Genomic DNA, 22,309 nt, shown 5'->3' with positions numbered 1-22,309 from the left:
AGTTGTTAATAAAAATCAATTTCAAATAACATGAAATTTACAATATAAGATAATCAAAATAAAAATACAGTAACTTGAATTATTTCATTTACACTCATTTAAGTAATAAATAATTTATAATTAAAGAAGAACATAAACATTAAATCATAGATAAAAAGTCATTTTATTTACTTAAAATAATGTTTGTTGTTCATTCATGATATTCTTTTGTTGTTTAAAAAATAACAAATTAATTGAAGGATGAATTATTGATTGTCAATATCCTCTGATTCGAGTTGTATTGATTTTATTATATTATCTAAGTTGATTGTTTCTTTAGGTTGAATCTCTTCAATTTGTTTGAAAACTTCTTGAATGCCATTAAGTGTTGTTTCTTTAATAACTGACCTCAACACATTTTGTATTTCATTAATATTATCAAAGTCTTGTATTCCAATGACAGTGTCAGCATATACTTTTTGCATGACTCTCTTCATTCCTGTATCACACTCTTTTCTAATTTGTTCAAACAATGTGGTTATGTTAACTTCTTTCTTTTTTTCTTCTTCAATGATTTGAATTATTTTTTCTTTATGTAATCCTTCTTTCTTGTTTTTTAATTCATTAACTTCAATTGATAGTTGTTTGTTTATTTTCTTATAGTTTTCAACTTCTTTCTTTGTTTCATCTAATTCTTTCTTCAATTTTTCATTTTCTAATACTTTTTCTTTAACTTTTTGTTCTATCTCATCTTTTTCTTCTTTTAACTTTATGACCATCCCAACAACATCTCCTTCTTTCCCTTCTAGTTTTGTATTTATTCTTCTTATCATTTCATTCATATTTTGAAGTTGTTGATTAATGTCATCCCATTCTTCTTTTGTCTTTTTTGGATGATTACTTTTTTGAACATTCTCACTACTAGGTTGTTTCTTTTCTTCATTCTCATTGAACCTTTCATCACTAATCTCTTTTGACTCTTTCAATGACTTATCAGTGACTGTTGGAATTAGTCCAGTTAATGGTTTACCAATTGAAGAAACTCTTTCTAATACAGTTTTTGTGGATTTAGTTTCTGTTGGTTCTGGTTGTTCTAATAACTCAGTTTTTCCTATAAATTCAATAGTTAAATCCTTCTTCTTTGAATCAGACCTTTCTATCTTTTCAATACAAATACAAATTAATTGTGTTCCAATATGTTTTATTAATTCTAAATTTTCTGGTGTTCCAACAATGATAGCAGTTGTATTTTCAGTGAATTTAATACTTCTTAATAAAATTCCAATTGGTGATGTCATTTCTATTTCTATACTTTCTTCATCTCCAAATGAAAATTCCTTCTCAATTGAACATAATTTGTATTTAATTTTAATTTTTTCATTGAATATTTCTTCATTTTCCTTATCAATAGATGTTTTTAATATTACTCCATGATGACAATTAAGACTTAAACATTCAAGAATTTTAATAGAAAGTTGTAATCTATCAATATCATTCTTAAATTTTATATTCCATCCAACTCCTTGACTGTCTTTAAAGTACCAAAATCTATTTTCTTGAATCTATTCAGTTGAGTTATCATTCTTTATCCATTATATTATCTAATTAAAAATAAAAAATAACAAACAACTATTGGAAAATTATTGTAAATCATACTCTTTGTTATAATTACATTTCCTGTTTTATAAAGTAATAAAGAAAATATTTTGTCTTCATCAATTACTGCAATAGCAACATTTCCTAAATTAATTGGTATTCCATTTTCATATTTAAATGCTTTTCCTGTTTTAACAATCAAAGGTGCTTTCTTTTCTATTTTTGTTATTGAAGAAATAATACTAGTTTTATCAGTAGAAATACTTTGTTTACGAGGAACTTCAATAGTAAAGTCTGTATCATTTGTTAGATCAAACATTCCAGAAATTGTGTCTTTACTTTGTTTATGAGAAGGAAATTCACTCATTTCTACTTTTATTTTGGGTTTCTTTTGTTTTTAAGTTCTCTTTTTATAGAGATTATTGTTGTTGTTGTTATAAAAAAAAAAGAGGAGATGTTTATTTTCTTTTTTGACAAAAACAATCAATATACCATCTTTAAAGAAATTACCATAAATAATTTTTTATTTCTTTTGAATTGCTAATGACATTAATTCTTCTTTAAGATATGGTTTTTCTACTGATTTATAATCTTCAAAAACTATTAATAATATAGCTCCTGGAACAAGATTTAATTTAGCTAATGTCTGTTCATCATTTTTAATTAAATCACGTTTTCCTGTAGATAATTTTAATGCATATTTTATTTTTAAACGAAGAGATTCATCAATAAAATTATAGATATCATGAGCTATTTGTAAAGGATGAAAACAACGAATTAATTCAGTATTATCAGGAAATTTTATTTTAATAGTTGTTTTCTTATATTTTGAATTTCTTATAATTCGTTGATCTTCTTGATAAGATTTTGAAATTAAATGGTCTGGTTTTTGAATTGGTTGCATAAGGATTTTAACTTCATTTGGAGTTAATTCATAAAAAGAATCAGGATATGATTGAACAGGTACTATTGGTGTAATTTTTGGTAAAATAACTTGTAAATTATATTCATTTGGAGAAAGAGTTGGTTTTGGTAAATCTTGTTTTCCAATTTTATTATCATAGTTTGTTACAGAAGGAATTCCAGGTGGAGTACTCCATTTAATTGACATTATTTAACTTAGTATTTACTATTTTTTTTTTTTTAAGATATTTTTTAATTAAATTTTTATTCTATTTTAGTTTTGAAGTTTTAAATAAAATAAAAAAAAAAAAAAATAAAATATTTTAATATGAAAAAGAAGAATAAATTTATTTTAATGAATCAAGTGAAAGATTTGAGTTTAATATCATAAGTTTAAGTTCAGAAGGAATTTTAGTTTGTGTTAAAGGACGACCTTCACATAAATAAAATAAAGAAGGATTAATTCTTTTTACTTTTGAAATGAAATAATCCCAATTAATACTATCTTTTCTTCTTCCATTAATCAATTTTTCATTTCGTTCATGATATTCTAAAATATCAGTCAAAGTAGGTTTATCTAAAACAAAAGCAGATAACCAATGATCAAAATAAATTTTATTTCCATTTAGAATACATTGGTAATATAAAGATTTAGACCATTTTAAAGGTTCTAATAAATTATAATAATTTGCAAAAATAAAAGCATCATCAAAAGAAGTAAAATACATCATTTGATTTAAAGCACGTTCAGTATTTAATCCAATTAATTGTACATTATCAAAATAAATTTGTAAAGATAAAATACCAATCATTTGTCCAGATTTATTTGCCCAATAATATTCTTGTTCATTTCTAAAGAATCCAATAGCACGAGCATAACATTTCATTGCTTCTATAAATTGAGGATACCACATTGATATAGGAATTGTTAATTTAATTTGATTTGAAATTGAAGTAATAAAATTTTGAACAATTTTATTTGCTTTTTCAAAATAAAAAAGTCCACCTTCCATTGAAGTATTTAAAATAGTATAACAATCAGAAATAATTTGTTCATAATTAGAATGATATTGTAATTCAGGATTTATTTGAATATCTTTTAAATCAGAAAGATAATAAATTTGATTTTCAAATAAACTTTTTTCTTCAATTGATGGAATAATTTGTTGACTATCAAATTTACTTTTAAATGATTGTTGAAGAGCAATTTTAGGTAAACTTATATATTCTTTATCTTCTTCATTTTTAATTAAAAATTCATTTAATGTTTTTGTTTTTACTGCAAATCTAATAAAATGAATTAAATTTTGTGTTTTTAACATTTCTTTCATTCTTTTTGAAATTATTTTCATTAATTTTTTCATTATTTTTGATGAACATTTTATTTCTCCTGCAATATAACAACAAGAAAAACATTCAGATAATACAAAATAATTTTCTGTTTCACTACAATATTGTAACATTATTTCAATTATATTTTCTGGATCTTTTAATAATCCTAAAAATCCTTTAATAACATTTACTGGATATCCTGTAATACAAATTGGTTTTACATTTAATGCTATATCAACATATAATCTAGATAATATTGGTACTAATTCTTTATCTTCTATTAATTCACAATTAATAAATTCTTTTGTTTCTTCAAAAATTAAATTCCAATGTGTTAATTTTGATGAAAATTTTTTTAATGTATTTATTCCACAAATTGTATTAATAATATCTATTTCTTTATTTCTAAATACAGTTGAATCTCTTATTAATGCTAAAATAACTGATTTATCTGAATAATATTTATATATAATTAAATATCTCATTTTTAATATTTGAATTCCTCTTCTAATTTTATTACTTTGTTTTATAAGTTTTTCAAAAAATTCAATTCCTTCATTTATTAAAATATTATAACTTTGTGGATTAATAATAAATTCATATCCTTCTTTAAAAATTTTCATTTCATTACAATTTATTTTTTCATTCATTATCATTGCTAAACTATAATCTCCTCTATTTATAAGATAATAAATTGATTCTTCACTTGCTTTTTCAATATATGCTGCTCCAATATTTTTATTTTTACTTTCTTCATAAATATGTCTTAATTTTTCTGCTTTTTTAATCATATTTTGTGCTTCTTTACAACTACTTTCTTCTTTATTTAACCATTCTATTGAATAATTTAAAATTATTAACATTTCATTTGCAATATCTTTATATTTTCTTTCATAATCTTGATATGAATTCATTTTTATTGCTTCTTCAAAGAAATATTTTCCTGCATCAACAAATCTACATGTTCTTTTACAAATAATTTCATTAATTTTATCCCATTTTTCTTTTCCTTTTAATTTCTCTTTTTTAATCATTTGTTCAATCTCTTTTTGAATTGGTAAGAAAATATCATTAGGAACATATTCTACAGCAAATGAATGTGCAATAATATATTCTCCATTTATAATTAATTCATTAACAATTTCTTCTTTTTGACAATCTCTTTTTAATTTTAATCCAAATTGATCAATTAATTTATTTATTTCTTTTCTTTCTTTACATAATTGAATAACTTCTTTTGGTAATTTTTCAATACTTAATAATTCTTTTAATAATCTTTCAATTAATTCTGGTGATGAAAGATAAAATTTAATAAATTTTATAATAATAGATTTCATAATTTTTATAATATTTTCTATTGTACCAATATTCCATTTTTTATTTATTATTACTTCATTTAATCTTTTCTTTAATTGAATAATTTCTCCAAAACTAGCAATAGAAATAAAATATATTATTTTAAAGAAAAATGTTAATGGATTATTTTTATCAAAGAATTCAAATCCTTCAATAATTCTATTACATTTAAATTCTTGTTCAATTAATTGATTAATTACATATATTATTCCTTCTTCTATATTATCTGTTTGACATGTTTGTAATGTTTTCCCAACAATTGCACTTTCAAAAAATCTTAATATTAATATTTTTTTATCTCCTTCTTCAAATATCCAATTCATATAACTTAATCCACTTTCTTCTTCTTTACAAAATCCTTTCATAATAACTCCAATACTTTGATTTAAAAATTCTTCATTTTCATTAATTTCAATATGACTTTTTAATGGAGATTCTGGCCAATTTTCTTTTACACATTTATTAATTATATTATTATTATATCCATGTTCATCACTACTTTCTAATAATTCTATTAAATTTTCATTCTCACAAATAATTTCAATTTGTCTTTTACTTAATTCTAATCCCCATCTATTTGCTAAATAATTTCTTAATTCATTTGCAAGATTAATAGGTTCTGCTCTTCTTTCTAAATATTTAAGAAATTCTATTTTATTTTCTTGTTTATCTAATTCTTCAATTGTTATTATATTTTTATATTCTTGATTTCCATCTTCTTCAATTACTTTTTTAATGAGTGTATTTAATCGAATATATTTATCTCCTAAAAATTCTTTAATAAAACTTGCCATTTCTCTCATATCTTTATTAAATAAAAGAATATTTTTACTTTCTTCCATTATTTCTTTATTTCTAATTACTTCAATAATTCTTTTATCACTTAAATAATCTTTTAATTTCATTTTATATTTTTTTATTTCTTTTTGTGGAAATGGCATTTTAAATGTTTCCATTGGTTTATATTCTATTTTCATTAATGTTTCATATAATGATTTAATTTCACATCCTTCTGCTTCTTCTTTTTGAATATTAATTTTTTTATTAATAACTTTTTCTTCATTTTCATCATTCCATTTATCCATTTGAATAATTCTTTTCATCCATTGTTGTGGTGTTTCTGTAGAATGATATCTTTCTTTAATTTCACAAAATATTGGAAGATATTCAATAATTTGAATCATATCTAAATATGTTTTTTTAATTTCATTCTTTCCAATTAATAATATTCTCATTAATTCATTATTAATTCCTTCATTTTCTGCTTTAATAATCATTTCTTCATTTGGATGTGTTATCATATATTTATTAATACTCTTTTTAACAATTAATGGTGTAATTTCTTTCTTTTCATTAATTTCTTTAATATTTTTTTCTTTTCCTGTATTAAGTATTTCTTCAATCTCTTTTATTTTTCCATGTAATAAATTAAATTTAATTTCAATATCTTCTATTTCATATTTCCCTTCTTCTCTAAGAATCATATTTTTTTCTTCTTCATTTAATTGTTCAATATTTTTAATACTTAATCCTATTGCTTTTCCACTTTTATTATTAATTCTTGGAATAATAGCAATATTATCTGTGAATCCTTGTTCATATGATATTCCATATTTTTTCATTGTTTCTTTTGTAAATTCACTTTCTAATTCTTCTTGTGTTTCTTTTAATTCTTTTATTTTTATTTCATATTTATTTTCAATTTTTATTCTATCTAAATATTCTTCATATTCATTTATATATTTATTCTCTTCAATTAATATTTCTTTCATTACTTTTTCAATTTCTTTTCTAATAATTATTAAATGTGTATTATCATATAATTCCTTCATAATTATTTTAATATCTTTATATCCTAATCTCATTAATAAATGAATAGCTTCTTTAATTTCTTGATTAACAATAAATTGATATACAAATTTCATACAATATTCTTTAATTTCTTCTGATTTAAATCCATATTTATTCATTGTTGTAACAATATTTCCATTCATAATTCCATCTAATAATCCAATTTTCTTTTGTTCTGAAATATTTTCAAAATTCCCTGATTTTCTCATCATATTTTCTTCTTTCTTTATTTGTTGTTTTTCATTAGAAAGTAACATATCTTCTTCCATTAAAATTGTTTCAATAAATTTTGTTTCATTTTCTGCATATTTCATAATTCTTTGTTTTTTATTATTATGTATTTCTTTTACAATACATGCTAATCCAATCTCTGCAATAATAGAAAGATCTCTATAATACATTTTCTTTTCAACTCCTGAATTATAATATTCCTCTGTAATCTTTAATGCTTGTGAAACTTGAACATCTTTCATTTCTTCTAATATTTTCTTTGCACTATCTAATCTAAGTCCTCTCATTGAATCTTCAAATTCAATTAACTTTCTATCAGCATTTTGTAATTCAGTATTTGAATTTACTAACTTTGTCCACATTTTCTCAAATCCTAGACTAATCATTCCTCTCAAAATACTATCTGATTGTACATCTCTAACATAACAAATAATATTTTTATTTTCTAATATAATAATTGATCCATATCCTCCATATCCAATAAATGAATATGTTTCTACTCCTGTAGATATTAATGGTTCTTCTTTTATATTACAAATATTAAATGTTTTAATATTTTCTCCTATAACACATAATACAGAAGTTGAACTAATATAAATATCAGAAACATCTTTTTCATTAATAATAGTAAATGAATTTGGGTTTTGTGCAGAAATTTGAAAGAAAAAATCAATTTGACTAAGTTTCATTTGAGTCATTTGAATACTATTTCTATTTCTAAATATTATAACTTTATCTTCATAAATAAATGCAAAATATTCTAATTCTGAAGTAAATGTAAACTTTTTTGGAAGAGATGTTAAAAATGATAATGTAACTGAAAACGCTGGAACACGTGGAATAAATAAATGTAATTTTTTATCACCTGTAATTACTGCTAAAATATTATTTTGGGATGAATGTAATAAATAATTTTTAAATGGAGATAACATTGTTGGTCTAAATGTTGAATTATATCCAATAACATCAACTCTATATGGACGAAATATACATACAATAAATCCTTCATATGTTGAATGTAAAATTAATTTTTCATCATTTAATGATTCTGTAAGAATAAAATCACCTGAATTAAATCCATGAAAAATAATACTTTTCTTAGTATAATATACTACTCCTTCATTCTTTCCTAATAATACTGTAATAAATTCTTTTACTTCTGAAATTATTGTTTCTTTCTTACTTGAAATTTCAACTATTTTTAATGTATTTTTTTCCTGATAACAAATATGTGTATGAAGTGGAGATATAATAACTTTATTTTTCGTTTCTATTGGTAATTCTGAAAGAATTAGTCTACTATGTGGCATTCTTTTTTAATTACTTTTTAATATCAACTTTCTTTATCTTATTCTTTTTATTTTTTTTTTCTTATAATTATTCTTTATTATATTTTATGATTTTTTTTATTATTCTTTATAATTTCTTTTTAGAATTCCTTTTTCTTCTTTTCAATTCTTCATAATTCTCTTAAAATGGAAAACAATCATTACTTCAATTAAATAGAATAAAGTGTCATTTCATTATCACATAACAATGCAATAACCCCAACTTCTAAATTTACTCCCATTGTCAAAACATTTGTATTATTAGGTGGTGATATTGGGGTAAATACTACTTCATTTGATTGGGTTGTAATCACATGAATACCTTTCCTACATAAAACAATTAATGGAAATTTAGCAAGATGATTAGAATAAACTGTATAGATTGCAGAACCATCTAACTCTATGACAGCTTTTTTTCTAGAAATTACTCTCTGAACAAGAGGATGTATGTGTAACTTTCCATCTAATGTACCAACATACTAGATAATATTAATAAAGATTATTAATTTATGTTCTAACTATTTTTGATATCCAAAATATTTATTAAATAATATATAAATATATAAAAACAAACTATTGAATCTATTGTATAAGTAATTGAAGTAATTGGTGCATGATGTTGAGAAACTTCAGTAAGTGATTCAGATAAAATTGAGTATTCAACCAAATCACCATTAATAAATCCAATAAAAACACTTCTTCCATTATTTGTCATTGCAGTGATTTCATTTTTAAACAATTTATTAGCTATTTGTTCATGTCCACGAATTACAATAAGTCTATTAAATGAGACAAGAGCAAGAATATTATCTTTTTGTTCTACTTGTGTAATAATATCATTTTGTTTAATGACATACTTTGATAATGCACCAGAGTCAGTTATTAAATTATCTTTAAAAGGGTCAAATGAAACAAATGACATACGTAATGAATTATCTTCATTCTTAAAGATAAACCATAACTCAAAAGTATAACTATATGTACTACGAATAATAAATGAAAATATTATTGGTTTACCATATGAGTATTGAGTTATTGGAACAAGAGGTGATTCAGTTTGGTTACTTTTATAAATATTAAATCCAAAAGAATATGATATTATGATATAACAAAATGTTTCACAATTTGATGGTATAACAAATAAATTAATTGGTATTTCTGTTACTTCTTTTTGAATATTAAATTTTTGTGTTTGTGAAATTGTCCATGTATGTGGATATTCTTCAATTTCCATATTTTTAAGACTATAATATTTTCTAGTATCTTTCTTTGTTTTTCTTTCTTTTATAAATAACATAAAAATATTTATCTTAATTTAAATAACAAATTTAAAATCAGAACTTAAAAAAGAAAAAAAAAACTAGAATTGTTTTTGGATACAATTTTTGATGAGTAATGATTCGGTTATTAATTATTATAACACTATTCTTCTTGGGAGATGGAAAAAAACAAATAACGATATCAATAAATTATATAACTATGCATTAACACATCCTGATAAAAGAGTTTCTGCTGATGCAATGTATGATGCTCAAATGATTTCTGGAGAATGTGATATTCAAAAATTATTATTTGCTGCAGAAAGATATTGGGAGAGTGAAATGGATATTAAATTATATAATGGAGTATCATTTGATGAATGTGTTTTATTAATGAATGATTGTTTTGAAAGAATATTAGAAAAAGCAGAAAAGGAAGACCCAACAAATATTTCAATGTATTCTATTAGATTTGGTACAATGTTATATACTTTAGAACATCCAAATATGGCATGTACATATTATTTAAAAGCATTAGTTCCATCAACATCATATGAATTACAATACTTAGTATTTGAAACAATTTGTATGTTATCAGTTAAATATGGTTTGTTTATTATTTAATTTATAAAAAAAAAAAACAGAAATAAAACATCATTATTTGTAATTAAATTATTTATTTCTATAAATTGAATATAACTAATTTATCAAGAATTATCTACAGCACAAACAGCAGCATTTGAACAATTAAAAAAATGTTTAGAACATGTTAATGTTAGTGATGATGAAACAACATCATTTTATCAACAAACTATTGACATACTACTCTTTTCAATATTAATTTTACTTTCAACAAATGGACATCCAAATGCTATTGCTGAACAATTTAATTTATATTGTACATGGATGGCAAAACCAAGAAATCAATTTAAAGTAACAGTCACACAAAATATATTTCAAAGTTATAATAATTCTACTACTCCTGATCAATTATTTAAAACATGTGTAATTTTAGACAAAGCAATAGAAAACGATATGAAAGGAATGATTAGTTATAATAGAGTAAGAATTCTATTTAAATTTATTGTATCAATATTAAAAGTAAAATCTTATGACAACTTATTTTCTACATTTGAATTAACAGAAAAACAATTAGTCGATTTAATTCCTGAAGAACATAGAGAACTATTTTTATATGTTTGTTCTAAAATCCATATTCTTCGTAAAAATCATTTAGAACAAATTTCGTTATTACAACAACAAAAAGACTCTATTCAATCTAAAGTAAAAGAAGAAGATAAGAATGAAAAAATTAAAAAAGAAACAACAAAATGAATTTAAATTAACTTTTTAATTCTTATTTATTATCTTCTTTTATTTCATTAAATTAAATAATGAAAAGAAGAAGTAATGTCTAACCAATTGTGGTTCATTATAATTTAAAATTATTTTCGTAATTATCATATACTTTTTACAACTTTCTTTTTCTGAGTTGTTATTTTATAAACCCTTTTCAACCCTTTAAATTTCATTTCTTCATTTCAAATGAAATATACTTGTGCATTATTTGATTTAGACGGTACTTTAATTGATACAGAATCTATGTACGCTGCAATTAATCAAGAATTTATTAATTTGTATGGTGATGGAAAGAAATATGATTGGGAAACTAGAAAACAAGTTATGGGAAAGTCAGCTGAATATGCTAATCCAATTATTATTAAAGCACATCACATTTCAAAGACTAAAGAAGACGTTTGTTAATAAGAACAATGAATATCACTTTGATAATAATAATAAAATTTAGATGGTTAAATTTAAAAAAGAACGATTAGCACAACGATGTGAAGAAGTAAAACCATTTCCAAAAGCATTAGAAATTTTAAAATTCTTAAAACAAAAAGGATTAAAAATTGCTATTGCTACAAGTAGTGCAAAAACAATTTTTGAAACAAAAATGAAGAATAATCAAGAATTATTACAATGTGTTGATGTAATAGTTTGTGGAGATGATTCTTCTGTTCATCACTCAAAACCTGCACCTGATATTTTTATTAGAGCAGCAGAACTTTGTGGAGAAAAAGATATGAGTAAAACAATTGTATTTGAAGATGCAGTCAATGGAGTAGAAGCAGGACTAGCATCAGGAGCATTTACAATTGCTATACCAGACATTCATATTAAAGATGATCCAATATTCAATAGAGTCCCAATAGTATTAGAGTCTTTAAAAGATTTTAAACCAGAGATGATTGGGTTAGAAGGAGAAATTTAAAGAGGTATAAAATAGAATGTATTAAAAACAAAACAAAGAATAATTGAATAAGTTATAAAATTCATTAGTTTGTTGATAATAATTAATCAATCAATCTAACATAACATCAATAAAATCGCTGATATTTGTAATTAAGTAAGTAAATAAAGCATTAACACATTTAACCTCAGAAATAGATTTCATCGAGTATTCTTTCCAGAATATATAAGGACCAAATATAGTACCCATATTAACTCGATCCATTTTATTAAATTGTTGTTGAGTTGAAATTAAATGAGCTAAATTAACTAAAGCCAATAACAATTGTCTATTTTCATTTGGAATTTGTAAAATTAATTCTTTTAATTGGGAAGTAGTGTTATTATTTGGAATAGAAGCTATGGTGTTAATACTATTTCTTTTATTTAAAAGGAAGTAAACAAACAAAAAATTTTTACTACTTCTTGACCAATATCTGCTGTCAATAACGGTTCAGGAAGTGATTGCAAATATGTTTTCATTACAGAAGTAACAATGTGTGGGTCTTCAGTCAATGGAAATGAAGTAATTCTACAATAATTAAATGCTTCAATATATTGGTCTACACGTTCTTTATTTCCACTCATTCTAAAAATGCCTTCAGTTGTAAAAGCATCAATATTTGCAGAAAAATATTGAATACCACACTCAATGACAAGTGGAATTCCAGAGCGACCTCTATAATTACTTTTATTTGCATCTTTTAATGAAATACCAAAAATTGGATGAGGAATTGAAGTATAACTAATTAATGCCCATTGAGGAATTTGAATAACACCAACAGGGATATCTTCATATAAATCATAAAGGTCTTTTATTAATTTAATTTTTGAAATAGTTTTATGAGATAATAAAGAAGTAGTAAATTTTAATTTAATAGTTTCAGGCATTAATAATAAAATATAATATAAATTGTTATGATATTTTTCAGGAAATAATTGATATAAAGATTTAAATAATTGTAATGGAAGAGAATCACTTGAGTCAATATAAACAATTATATATTCTTGATTTACGTATTGATCCAATTTATTTATTAAATACAAATAAAATAATTTAATTTGGTTTTCATTAAATGAATAATCTTTTAATTGAAATTCATCGGCATTAATAATGATTAATGGTCTTTTTGTTCTATCTGTAAATTTAGTAATTAAAAAATTATTCCATTTATTAAACATTGAAAAGTTTTGTGTTTTAGAATATTCAAGCCAAATATTATATGTATCATTTCCCATTAATATTTGATGTATTTTATTCTATTTTATTATTATTGGTATTATTGTATTTTTATTTTTAACAAACTTTAGAATCTTTTATAAATGCTTTTGTCTGTATTAAATATTCATCGTCAATTTCAATTACTGAAGTTAGTCCTGTATCTCCAAAATCATCTAATAACACTGGTGGACTTAAACTTCTTTGTATTGGAAACTATTTATTTTATTATTTCTTTCTTTTATTATATATAACTATTAATAATTTATTTTCAAACTTCAACTGGTTTCTTTATTTGGTGTTGACTAAGTTGAGGTAATGACCGTTCTTTTTTAAATAATTTGTCTATTACTTTTGATTTTTTATGAACTGGTTCTATTAGTTCATTTGTTGTTTTTGTTTCACTCATTTGTTTTATTTTGATTTCTTCACTTTTTTAGTTCTTTCATCCTTTGTTTTATATCACAAAATATTTCTCTTTAAAATTTATTCTTTTTTCCTTTTTTTTTCTTTTATTTTCTTTTATTTTCTCTCCTTATTTATTCATTTCTGATTCTCTTTGTTATTGTTTTATCTTGGTTAATAATTAATTTCTTGTTCATTTCATTTTGTTTTTTCTTATCCAAATTCATAAAAATTAATAACATAATCATTTATCAATTTAGTTAGTAAAAAATATTTGAAAATGATGAATGTAAGAGTATTTATTATTAAGAAATTAATTTAACTCTTTTCTGGGTTCCCTTTCATACCAACTCTATTAAAAACTATTTGAATATTACTGACTGAATTTGTTAATTAACTTAGACTAACTCGTAACAATTTTTCTAATTATCAATTTTTCATAAAAATTACTATAAAAATATATAAGCAGTATCAAAAATAATATGAAAATGGTTTAAATTATATTCAAGGAATATTTATATATGATATTTATTTCACAAACCAAAATATGAAATTAATAAAAAATGAACATAAACAAATATTTTCAATATATTTTAGCTTAAATTCAACATTTTTTTACGAAATGAATGATATATTAACATTTTTTTTATAGTTCTATAATTTTAATATATCAAAATATTTACATCATTATTTTTTAAATTAAATTTATCAAACAATGAAATTCAATACGATGAATTGAATGACAAGATAATAAACAAATAATAAAATAAATTTAATTGAAAGATTGAATAGAGAAAGAATTACCATTTAAATCCAATTTAAAAGTAATATAATTAGCATTAGAGCTCATAATCATTCTATCGATAATAATTTTTAATTCATAACTATCAGAAGTAATAATAATTTTATTACAAGTGATATGTTCTTCTTCTTTTTCAATATTTTTTTGACCTATTTTAAAAGGAATCATAATAAAATTATCATTTTTATGTTCTTTATAAATTTCAATAGAATCAAAACTTTTTTTCATTTTATTAACTTGAATTTTTTTATCTTTTAATTTCCAATAATCAATAGTAACAGTTTTATTTCCACAAATAACTTTTGCTGAAATAATCATTGGTATATTTTTGCTTTTTTCTCCTTCACAAAAATTTACTTCACTTAATATCATTTTTTGAATACATTTACAACACAAATATTCTTCAATAGAAATTAACGCTTTTTCTTTATTATTTTCCATACTATTTAACCAATTAATACAGAAATTTGCTTTATATTTTAAATCTATTTTTCCTAATTCTTTTGCAATTAAACAATTTTTTGTTGTTGGAATAAAAAATAGAAGAATATCAGCTATTTTTTTTCTTTGATTGACACATGAAAGTTGTCGAACAAATAAACCAATAAACCAATCTCCACCACATAAAACAATTGGAAGAGAAATACCATTTCTTGTATTTTCTATTAAAAACGGAATAACTTGTTCATTAAAGTTACCATTAAATACTTCAACAAAATGATATTTTTCATAATTGTCTGATGACTCAATGATTTTTCTAATTTGTTCACTTCTTTTTTTCTTTGCTTGTACTATAATTATTATTCCTTCACTTATCCCTTTTAATGGTAAATCTTCATGAATATCTTCCACTTCTGTTTGTTCTTCTTCACGTGGTGATAAAATTCTTTTTTCAATTATTTGGGTTTGTTCTTTCTTTTGAAGATGCATAACTCGTCTCAATGTAGCTGCTCTTGACCTCTTTTCTGGTATTTTTTCAGTAACATTAAATACTCTTAGTTGTTGCTCATATTCAGTTAAACATTCTTTTCGAAATTGGTTTATTTCATTAATCGAACAATACTCACTTGGCACAGAACATGCCTCAATATTTAATTCCCCAAATTCTTTTCCATTAAATTTCCCAATTCCAATAATTTGAAGACTTCCTTTAAATTCTGAAATAAACGTTTCTTGAAGTGAAAATTTACATCCACCAATTTGTTTATTTTCTTTCTTTGATTTTTTAAATAGTTTAATTAAAAGAAAGTCGTTTAAATTATAATAATGTATATATGGAAATATAATAACTTCATCATACCTGTTCTCTCCTTTTAATAGTGGTATAAATGAACTTTTAGATTTAGATATAGTTGATATAAATTGAATTGAACATATCCATTCTTTTTCTCCAATTTCTAATTTTGTTTTATTGATTTTAATACATAAATTCCTTTTAATAGAACACCGTGGAAATTCTTCAGTATTGATAACTCCTTTCATTTAATTAATGAATAATAAAAGATATGATTAAATCTCATTTTATTTTCTTTTTTAGTTTTTTTTTATTTTTCTTTTTTTGTGGAATTTTTGTTCTTCTCAATTGGAATTGAAGTGATGAACAAACAACAACAACTTCAAATGAAAATTAAACAAGCATTTTCAACTGCACTCGGACCAGTTACTTCAAATATTCCAATGTTATTAATGGCATGGTTAACAGGTTCTTCAGTAAGTTATATTAACCTTATGTTTACTGCTACTTTAATAAGTAATTTTGTTAATTCGGTTTCAAACGTAAATGAAGTCTTTAAAAAATATACGACCATTGACAAAAATACGATCTTAATTCTTAAAGTAGTTTATTTGATTGCTTGTTGTGGTATACTTGGGATTGCAGTCTATAAATTTAGTAAAATGGGAATTTTACCAAACCGAGATTCGGATTTTCTCCCATCATTATCACAACGAATGGTTTGTTTCTTTCTTTTCATTTTATCTTGTTATTTATTCAGTTACAAATAAAATTACAATATCTTTTTAACTATATTAGATTGTTCAAGAAATAATAATTTAATTAAACACATTGTTTGTGATTTATTTTAAAAAGAAAAGATACTAATTTTTATATGAGATTGGTGTTTAAAATAATATGGAATAAAATCATAAATGTTCAACCCTTTCAATCCATGAACAGTTTGTTCTAAATAAATCATTAATATCAGTCTGTTTAGATAATCGTTCATTCAATTCTTTTCTCTTTTCTTGATAACCTTTTTCTCCTTTCTTTGTTTCTTCAAGCTTTCTTTGTTGTAATACTTTCTTTTGTTCTATCTGTGCTTTTGTTTCTTCAGGTCTCTCTTCTGTATTCTCACGTTTCTTGGGTTTTTTGTCCTTGTCTTTAAAACATAACTTTTTTGTTTTGACCTTTTCCATCCTCAATAACAAAAATATTTTTTTTTAGTTGATTATTTTTCTTCTTTTTGTTTTAATGTTTCATATTTTTGTGAAAAGAACTGGATTATTTGTTTTAGAGATGGTGTTAAGGATGATTTGAATAACTAACAAACTATTCTTTATAGTATAAAAAACTAATGATAAATAGTACTTTTTTGTTGAAATTCTTAAAATAAAAATAACTAATATTAAAATTAGTAAAACAAAAATAGATCGGTTAACAAAAAATAAGAATAGAAAAAATATTATATTTTTGTTATACAATAATAAAAAATTTGAACTATATAAAAATAGAATAGAATGAAAAATATGTTCAAAAGTGAACATTTGTTTCATGATGATTGAAAAGAACGAAAAAAAACGATGTATTTTAAGATGAATTCAAAGATGATTTTGACAACTCGATTTTAACGGAAATGGAAACGACAAATTTGTTTTGGGGTTTTAATAGTATAAATACAATCTTGAAGAACTTTTTTGGTAAAACAGAAGTCGAATATAATTGATGCAGATTGATTCACGTCAATGCTCGTTAAGTGATCTTCTTCCTAAGCTTCAAGGGGAAATTCAGTCTCGTGGAGTGACTGTTCATAAAAAGAAAAGTAAAATTGTGTTATCATGGACAAAAGAAGAAGATGTACTACTCCAAAATGCTATTCAATTGTATGGGATTAATAATTGGGACTTAGTAGATGAATGTGTTCCAGGAAGAACAAAAAAACAATGCAAAGATCGTTATTATAATAGGTTTGATCCTAATATTATTCGTAAGCCTTGGTCTTATGAAGAAGATCAAATATTGTTGAAGTATAGAAATGTGTATGGAAATAAATGGACTGAAATAAGAAAGTATCTTCCTGGAAGAACAGCTAATCAAATCAAAAATCGATTCTTCTCTCATTTTGCTGATTTGGTAGAGAATCAACCAACACAACAAATTCAAATTCACTCTGTTTTTATTCCTGTTAATTCAGGATTTACTGTTATTGTAAATTCACCTATATTTTATTAATCAAATAAATGTTATTTCATTTAATTAAATAGTATTTTTACTATGATTGTTGTTATCTTTTTTTATCTAAACTTGTTTCAAAACAATTTCTTTTATTTATTCGAATTAAAATAATGAATTATTTTAACTGAATTATTTTATTACTTTCATTCTTATTTGTTTATCATTATTGTTCATAAAGTTGGATGAAAGAAATTACATGAAAACTTTCTTTTAAAAATCTTTTTTTTTTGAAAATAAATTCTATAAAAATGTTTGTTTTCTTTTATTCCTAATATTCACTAAATATTTTTTATTTATAACTTCAACAATTCGAACATCATCAGAAAAGATTATCATAAACCATTATGTAAGAAAATACCTTGATATTACCCTTTCTTTATTTAATATTTTGTATCCTTTCAAATAATAGAAAGAGTGGTCCAAAAGGAATTGTACAATAAAAAAATTCAATTATTATACTTATTCATATCTAGATTTTATGAATATTAGCAAGGGTTATTTAAGTAGAATTGATATGTTCTACCTCTTTGCACAGTTTGTTTTTCTTTCAACCAATTTTATTTACTAAATACATTCAATTATTATTATCATTTATCTGTTATTTTGACTTGAATTTTATCATTTTCATAATCTATTTGAATTTTATTCTTCTCTTTCATCATTCCACTTATTATTGATTTTGTTATTGAAGTTACTACTGTCTTTTCTATATATCGTCGCATTGGTCTTGCTCCATATGCTATTGAATATCCTGATTTAATGATTCCTTCTATTGCTGATTCTGTCATTTCTACTTCACTTAATGGATATCTCTTTTTAATCATTTTAATCACTTCTCCCATTTGTAATTTAACTATTTCTTTTAATTCTTTCTCTGAAAGTGGTGAGAATACTATAATATCATCTAATCTATTAAGAAACTCTGGTTTAAATGTTTTCTTTACTATTTCCATTACTGTTTCTTTAACTTTTCTACTAACTTGTCCTTCTGTTTCTACTCCTTTCATTATTATTTCACTTCCTAAATTTGATGTCATAATAACAATAGTATTCTTAAAATCAACTGTTCTTCCTCTTCCATCTGTTAATCTTCCTTCATCTAATAATTGTAATAATACATTAAATACTTGTGGATGTGCTTTTTCAATTTCATCAAATAATATTACACTATATGGTTTTCTACGAATTGCCTCTGTCAATTGTCCTCCTTCTTCATATCCTACATATCCTGGTGGTGCTCCTATTAATCTTGATACACTATGACTTTCCATATATTCACTCATATCTATTCTAACTATATTTTGTTCATCATCAAATAATTCAACTGCTAATGCTTTTGCTAATTCGGTTTTTCCTACTCCACTTGGTCCTAAAAACATAAAACTACCTGTTGGTCGTTTTTCATTTCCTAATCCTCCTCTACTTCGAATAATTGCATCACTAACTGCTGTTACTGCTTCATTTTGTCCTATTACTCGTTTATGTAGTTCTTCTTCTAATTTCATTAGTCTTATTTTCTCTGTTTGATTCATTTTAGTAACAGGAATTCCTGTCCATCTACTAACTACTTCTTCTATTTGTGTTGGTGTAACTTGTAATGATATCATTGTTGTTTCTTTATTTTGTTCCTTTAATTCTTTCATTCTTTTTTCTGCTTCTGGTATTGCATAATATTTTAAATCAGCTGCTACTTCTAAATCTTTAGTACTTTCTGCTTTATGTTTCATAGCTTCTATTTTCGTTGCAAGTTCTTTCATTTCTTCACTTCCTCCTTTTTCTTTTTCATAGTTAATTCGTAATTTTGTTAATTTCTCTTTATTTTCACTTAATTCTTTTTCAATATCTTGTAGTCTTTCTTTAATCATTTTATTATGGTCTTCATCACTTTCTTTAATGTCTCTTTCTAATGCTATTTTCTCTACATTTAATTGTGTTTCTCTTCTTTCTAATTTATCTATTTCTTCTGGTTGTGAATTCTTTTGTGTAAATAATGTAGCACATGCTTCATCAACTAAATCAATTGCTTTATCTGGAAGAAATCTTCCATTAATATATCTTTTACTTAATGTTGCTGCTGAAACTAATGCTGAATCGGTAATTGTTAATCCATAATGATTTTCATATTTCTCTCGTATTCCTCGAAGAATATATAATGTATCTTCTTCACTTGGCTCATTTACATAAACTTGTTGGAATCGTCTTTCAAATGCTGGATCTTTTTCTACATATTTTCTATATTCTTCTATTGTTGTTGCTCCAATACATCGTAATTCTCCTCTTGATAACATTGGTTTTAAAATATTAGCTGCATCCATTGCTCCTTCTCCTGTTGCTCCTGCTCCTAATACTGTATGAATTTCATCTATAAATAATATAATAGGTATTTTACTCTCTTTAACTTCTTTTATTACTGCTTTTAATCTTTCTTCAAATTGTCCTCTATATTGTGCTCCTGCTATTAATGCTCCCATATCTAATCCAATAACTCGACATTGTAAATTACTTGGAACATCTCCTTTAACGATTCGTTGTGCAAGTCCTTCAACTACTGCTGTTTTACCTACTCCTGGTTCTCCTATTAATACTGGATTATTTTTTGTTCTTCTTGATAAAATACGAATAACTCGTTTAATTTCTTCATCTCTTCCAATAATTGGATCCATCTTTCCACTTTCTGCTTGTGCTGTTAAATCATTTCCATATTTCTTTAATGCTTCATATTGACTTTCTGCTTCTTTTGTTTCTACACTTTGTCCTTTTCTCATTTCTGTTATTTTTTTGTTAAATTCTTTCACATTAATTCCACTATTTCCTACTATTGTACTAATTTCTTTCTCTTCCATTAATGACATTACAATTACATCTATTGCAAGATATGAGTCTCCCATTATTTTTTGTTTCTCTATTGCTCTTCTTAATACTTGTTGTGTTGTTGGATGAAGTCCAATATCAACTGGTGGTGGATTTTGAACTGCAATTTTATTCATTGTTTCTTTTATTTCTTTCCTTAATTTATTAACATCACCTCCCATCATTTCAACTATTCGGATAACAATATTTGATTCTTCTTCAACAATTGCTTCCATCATATGAATTGGCATAATGTATGCATTTTTTCTTTCAAATGCTATTTCTTGTGATTCTTTGAACATTTGAACAGTTGCATCTGTCCATTTGTTTGGGTCCATGTTTTATTTCTAAATGCTTGTTATTTGTTCAAGTTCCTTTAAATACTTAATGAGGATGATGTGATGACTTGTTGTTGTGTTGGTTGTTATTCATATTTTGTTATTCATATCAACGTGGAATAACGTGGTATCATGTCATCAAATAATAACATAATTTAATAACAAAAATGAAATAATATCACAAATATCAATGACAATGATGATTTAATCATTGAATGAACATTAAATATTCAAAATAAATGAACGATTTAATTATTTTATCAATTGTTTTACAACAAAACATTTTTCTGGTATTCTTTAATTCTTCTTTTCATCCATATCTAAATGATGTAATTGTTAATAGAATGTTGATGTTTGTTAATGATGTACATTTGAAGAAACTGTCATATCCTAATTCACTAACTGGTGATGGTAAATTAATTGATGTTAATGAAAAACATCCTCTAAAACATTTATCTTTTAATTTTCTGACAGAATTAAGTATGGTAATTGATTTTAATAATGAACACTAACAAAAACATTTATTTCCTAATTCACTAACTGTTGATGGAATAATAAATTCATTATATCTTCATTATATTTCTTTTTCATTCATTCTTTTTAAATTATTAATTTCAATTGATGCCTTATTTTCTGTTTTTACAAATGTCCTATCTTCACTAACGAATTGTACATTTTCTTATTAATTAATGTTAATGATGAACATTCATAAAAATGTCTGTTTTATATTTCACTAATTGATGATTGTATATTAATTTCTTTCATACCACAACAAAACATAAAATATCCATCTCCAATTGATTTAACTTCTATGGTATTTATTCCAATATCTATTTCTATCTTCTTTTGTATATATTCTATGTTTTTACATTTTCCTTTTTCTTTTAATATAGTGAATAACTAATATCATACCATATTACATATTTAAATATTCTTCCATCATTAAATATTTCATTATATTATTATAAATATGAAATGTTTCAATGTTAGGAAACAATTTTCTTGAATATTATTTAACTTAATTGGATTAAAATGAAATCGTTCTATATTTCCTTGAAATCTTTTAATTCCAATTTGTAAATTAATAAAATCTTTAATATCATTAAAATACATTGAT

The 22,309-nt window shown here is 23.3% G+C and overlaps 11 protein-coding genes across 11 annotated transcripts, besides 34 other annotated features; 4 read left to right on the top strand and 7 right to left on the bottom strand.

Annotated features, from left to right (window-relative positions):
- Nucleotides 1-103: 103 nt before the first annotated feature.
- Nucleotides 104-125: a sequence feature (AT_rich).
- Nucleotides 126-245: 120 nt separating this feature from the next.
- On the bottom strand, nt 246-1,942 carry EDI_128800 (uncharacterized protein; the record flags this gene model as incomplete). The annotated part of the gene is made up of 2 exons (XM_001741290.1): nt 246-1,541; nt 1,607-1,942. 2 exons carry the CDS (start codon nt 1,940-1,942, stop codon nt 246-248), a joined length of 1,632 nt encoding a protein of 543 aa, XP_001741342.1.
- Nucleotides 650-744: a microsatellite.
- Nucleotides 1,571-1,601: a sequence feature (AT_rich).
- A 156-nt stretch (nt 1,943-2,098) lies between the features above and the next one.
- EDI_128790 (uncharacterized protein) lies at nt 2,099-2,686 on the bottom strand (the record flags this gene model as incomplete). Its single annotated transcript, XM_001741289.1, has 1 exon — nt 2,099-2,686. One exon carries the CDS (start codon nt 2,684-2,686, stop codon nt 2,099-2,101), a length of 588 nt encoding a protein of 195 aa, XP_001741341.1.
- Nucleotides 2,687-2,705: 19 nt separating this feature from the next.
- Nucleotides 2,706-2,835: a sequence feature (AT_rich).
- Nucleotides 2,826-8,558, bottom strand: EDI_128780 (uncharacterized protein; the record flags this gene model as incomplete). The annotated part of the gene is made up of 2 exons (XM_001741288.1): nt 2,826-7,965; nt 8,032-8,558. 2 exons carry the CDS (start codon nt 8,556-8,558, stop codon nt 2,826-2,828), a joined length of 5,667 nt encoding a protein of 1,888 aa, XP_001741340.1.
- Nucleotides 4,265-4,306: a sequence feature (AT_rich).
- Nucleotides 5,112-5,164: a sequence feature (AT_rich).
- Nucleotides 5,252-5,273: a sequence feature (AT_rich).
- Nucleotides 5,436-5,464: a sequence feature (AT_rich).
- Nucleotides 5,624-5,649: a sequence feature (AT_rich).
- Nucleotides 6,050-6,088: a sequence feature (AT_rich).
- Nucleotides 6,195-6,217: a sequence feature (AT_rich).
- Nucleotides 6,816-6,969: a microsatellite.
- Nucleotides 7,676-7,707: a sequence feature (AT_rich).
- Nucleotides 7,773-7,807: a sequence feature (AT_rich).
- Nucleotides 8,559-8,586: 28 nt separating the features above from the next.
- Nucleotides 8,587-8,700: a microsatellite.
- Nucleotides 8,701-8,746: 46 nt separating this feature from the next.
- Nucleotides 8,747-9,873, bottom strand: EDI_128770 (uncharacterized protein; the record flags this gene model as incomplete). Its single annotated transcript, XM_001741287.1, has 2 exons — nt 8,747-9,055; nt 9,151-9,873. The coding sequence occupies 2 exons, from the start codon at nt 9,871-9,873 to the stop codon at nt 8,747-8,749; spliced, it is 1,032 nt and encodes a 343-aa protein (XP_001741339.1).
- Nucleotides 9,060-9,145: a sequence feature (AT_rich).
- Nucleotides 9,859-9,911: a sequence feature (AT_rich).
- Nucleotides 9,912-9,964: 53 nt separating this feature from the next.
- Nucleotides 9,965-11,170, top strand: EDI_128760 (uncharacterized protein; the record flags this gene model as incomplete). Its single annotated transcript, XM_001741286.1, has 2 exons — nt 9,965-10,442; nt 10,548-11,170. 2 exons carry the CDS (start codon nt 9,965-9,967, stop codon nt 11,168-11,170), a joined length of 1,101 nt encoding a protein of 366 aa, XP_001741338.1.
- Nucleotides 10,448-10,543: a sequence feature (AT_rich).
- Nucleotides 11,170-11,231: a sequence feature (AT_rich).
- A 35-nt stretch (nt 11,232-11,266) lies between these two features.
- Nucleotides 11,267-11,287: a sequence feature (AT_rich).
- Nucleotides 11,288-11,380: 93 nt separating this feature from the next.
- EDI_128750 (2-deoxyglucose-6-phosphate phosphatase, putative) lies at nt 11,381-12,110 on the top strand (the record flags this gene model as incomplete). Its single annotated transcript, XM_001741285.1, has 2 exons — nt 11,381-11,590; nt 11,643-12,110. The coding sequence occupies 2 exons, from the start codon at nt 11,381-11,383 to the stop codon at nt 12,108-12,110; spliced, it is 678 nt and encodes a 225-aa protein (XP_001741337.1).
- A 90-nt stretch (nt 12,111-12,200) lies between these two features.
- Nucleotides 12,201-13,755, bottom strand: EDI_128740 (uncharacterized protein; the record flags this gene model as incomplete). Its single annotated transcript, XM_001741284.1, has 4 exons — nt 12,201-12,487; nt 12,535-13,387; nt 13,434-13,562; nt 13,624-13,755. The coding sequence occupies 4 exons, from the start codon at nt 13,753-13,755 to the stop codon at nt 12,201-12,203; spliced, it is 1,401 nt and encodes a 466-aa protein (XP_001741336.1).
- Nucleotides 13,017-13,042: a sequence feature (AT_rich).
- Nucleotides 13,155-13,191: a sequence feature (AT_rich).
- Nucleotides 13,379-13,428: a sequence feature (AT_rich).
- Nucleotides 13,564-13,618: a sequence feature (AT_rich).
- An 83-nt stretch (nt 13,756-13,838) lies between the features above and the next one.
- Nucleotides 13,839-13,897: a microsatellite.
- Nucleotides 13,898-14,166: 269 nt separating this feature from the next.
- Nucleotides 14,167-14,216: a sequence feature (AT_rich).
- A 164-nt stretch (nt 14,217-14,380) lies between these two features.
- Nucleotides 14,381-14,460: a sequence feature (AT_rich).
- A 38-nt stretch (nt 14,461-14,498) lies between these two features.
- Nucleotides 14,499-14,529: a sequence feature (AT_rich).
- On the bottom strand, nt 14,524-16,035 carry EDI_128730 (uncharacterized protein; the record flags this gene model as incomplete). Its single annotated transcript, XM_001741283.1, has 1 exon — nt 14,524-16,035. The coding sequence occupies one exon, from the start codon at nt 16,033-16,035 to the stop codon at nt 14,524-14,526; it is 1,512 nt and encodes a 503-aa protein (XP_001741335.1).
- A 37-nt stretch (nt 16,036-16,072) lies between these two features.
- Nucleotides 16,073-16,113: a microsatellite.
- Nucleotides 16,114-16,149: 36 nt separating this feature from the next.
- EDI_128720 (uncharacterized protein) lies at nt 16,150-16,557 on the top strand (the record flags this gene model as incomplete). Its single annotated transcript, XM_001741282.1, has 1 exon — nt 16,150-16,557. One exon carries the CDS (start codon nt 16,150-16,152, stop codon nt 16,555-16,557), a length of 408 nt encoding a protein of 135 aa, XP_001741334.1.
- Nucleotides 16,558-17,156: 599 nt separating this feature from the next.
- Nucleotides 17,157-17,282: a sequence feature (AT_rich).
- Nucleotides 17,283-17,494: 212 nt separating this feature from the next.
- EDI_128710 (r2r3-MYB transcription factor, putative) lies at nt 17,495-18,001 on the top strand (the record flags this gene model as incomplete). Its single annotated transcript, XM_001741281.1, has 1 exon — nt 17,495-18,001. One exon carries the CDS (start codon nt 17,495-17,497, stop codon nt 17,999-18,001), a length of 507 nt encoding a protein of 168 aa, XP_001741333.1.
- Nucleotides 17,989-18,041: a sequence feature (AT_rich).
- Nucleotides 18,042-18,212: 171 nt separating this feature from the next.
- Nucleotides 18,213-18,254: a sequence feature (AT_rich).
- A 337-nt stretch (nt 18,255-18,591) lies between these two features.
- EDI_128700 (heat shock protein, putative) lies at nt 18,592-21,192 on the bottom strand (the record flags this gene model as incomplete). The annotated part of the gene is made up of 1 exon (XM_001741280.1): nt 18,592-21,192. One exon carries the CDS (start codon nt 21,190-21,192, stop codon nt 18,592-18,594), a length of 2,601 nt encoding a protein of 866 aa, XP_001741332.1.
- A 941-nt stretch (nt 21,193-22,133) lies between these two features.
- Nucleotides 22,134-22,164: a sequence feature (AT_rich).
- Nucleotides 22,165-22,272: 108 nt separating this feature from the next.
- Nucleotides 22,273-22,309: part of a microsatellite that runs on past the window's edge.

The sequence above is a fragment of the Entamoeba dispar genome, genomic scaffold (assembly GCF_000209125.1).
Source record: "Entamoeba dispar SAW760 scf_1105229463703 genomic scaffold, whole genome shotgun sequence".
Taxonomy (NCBI): Eukaryota; Evosea; order Mastigamoebida; family Endamoebidae; genus Entamoeba; species Entamoeba dispar.
This window is presented reverse-complemented; position numbering and strand designations above follow the sequence as displayed.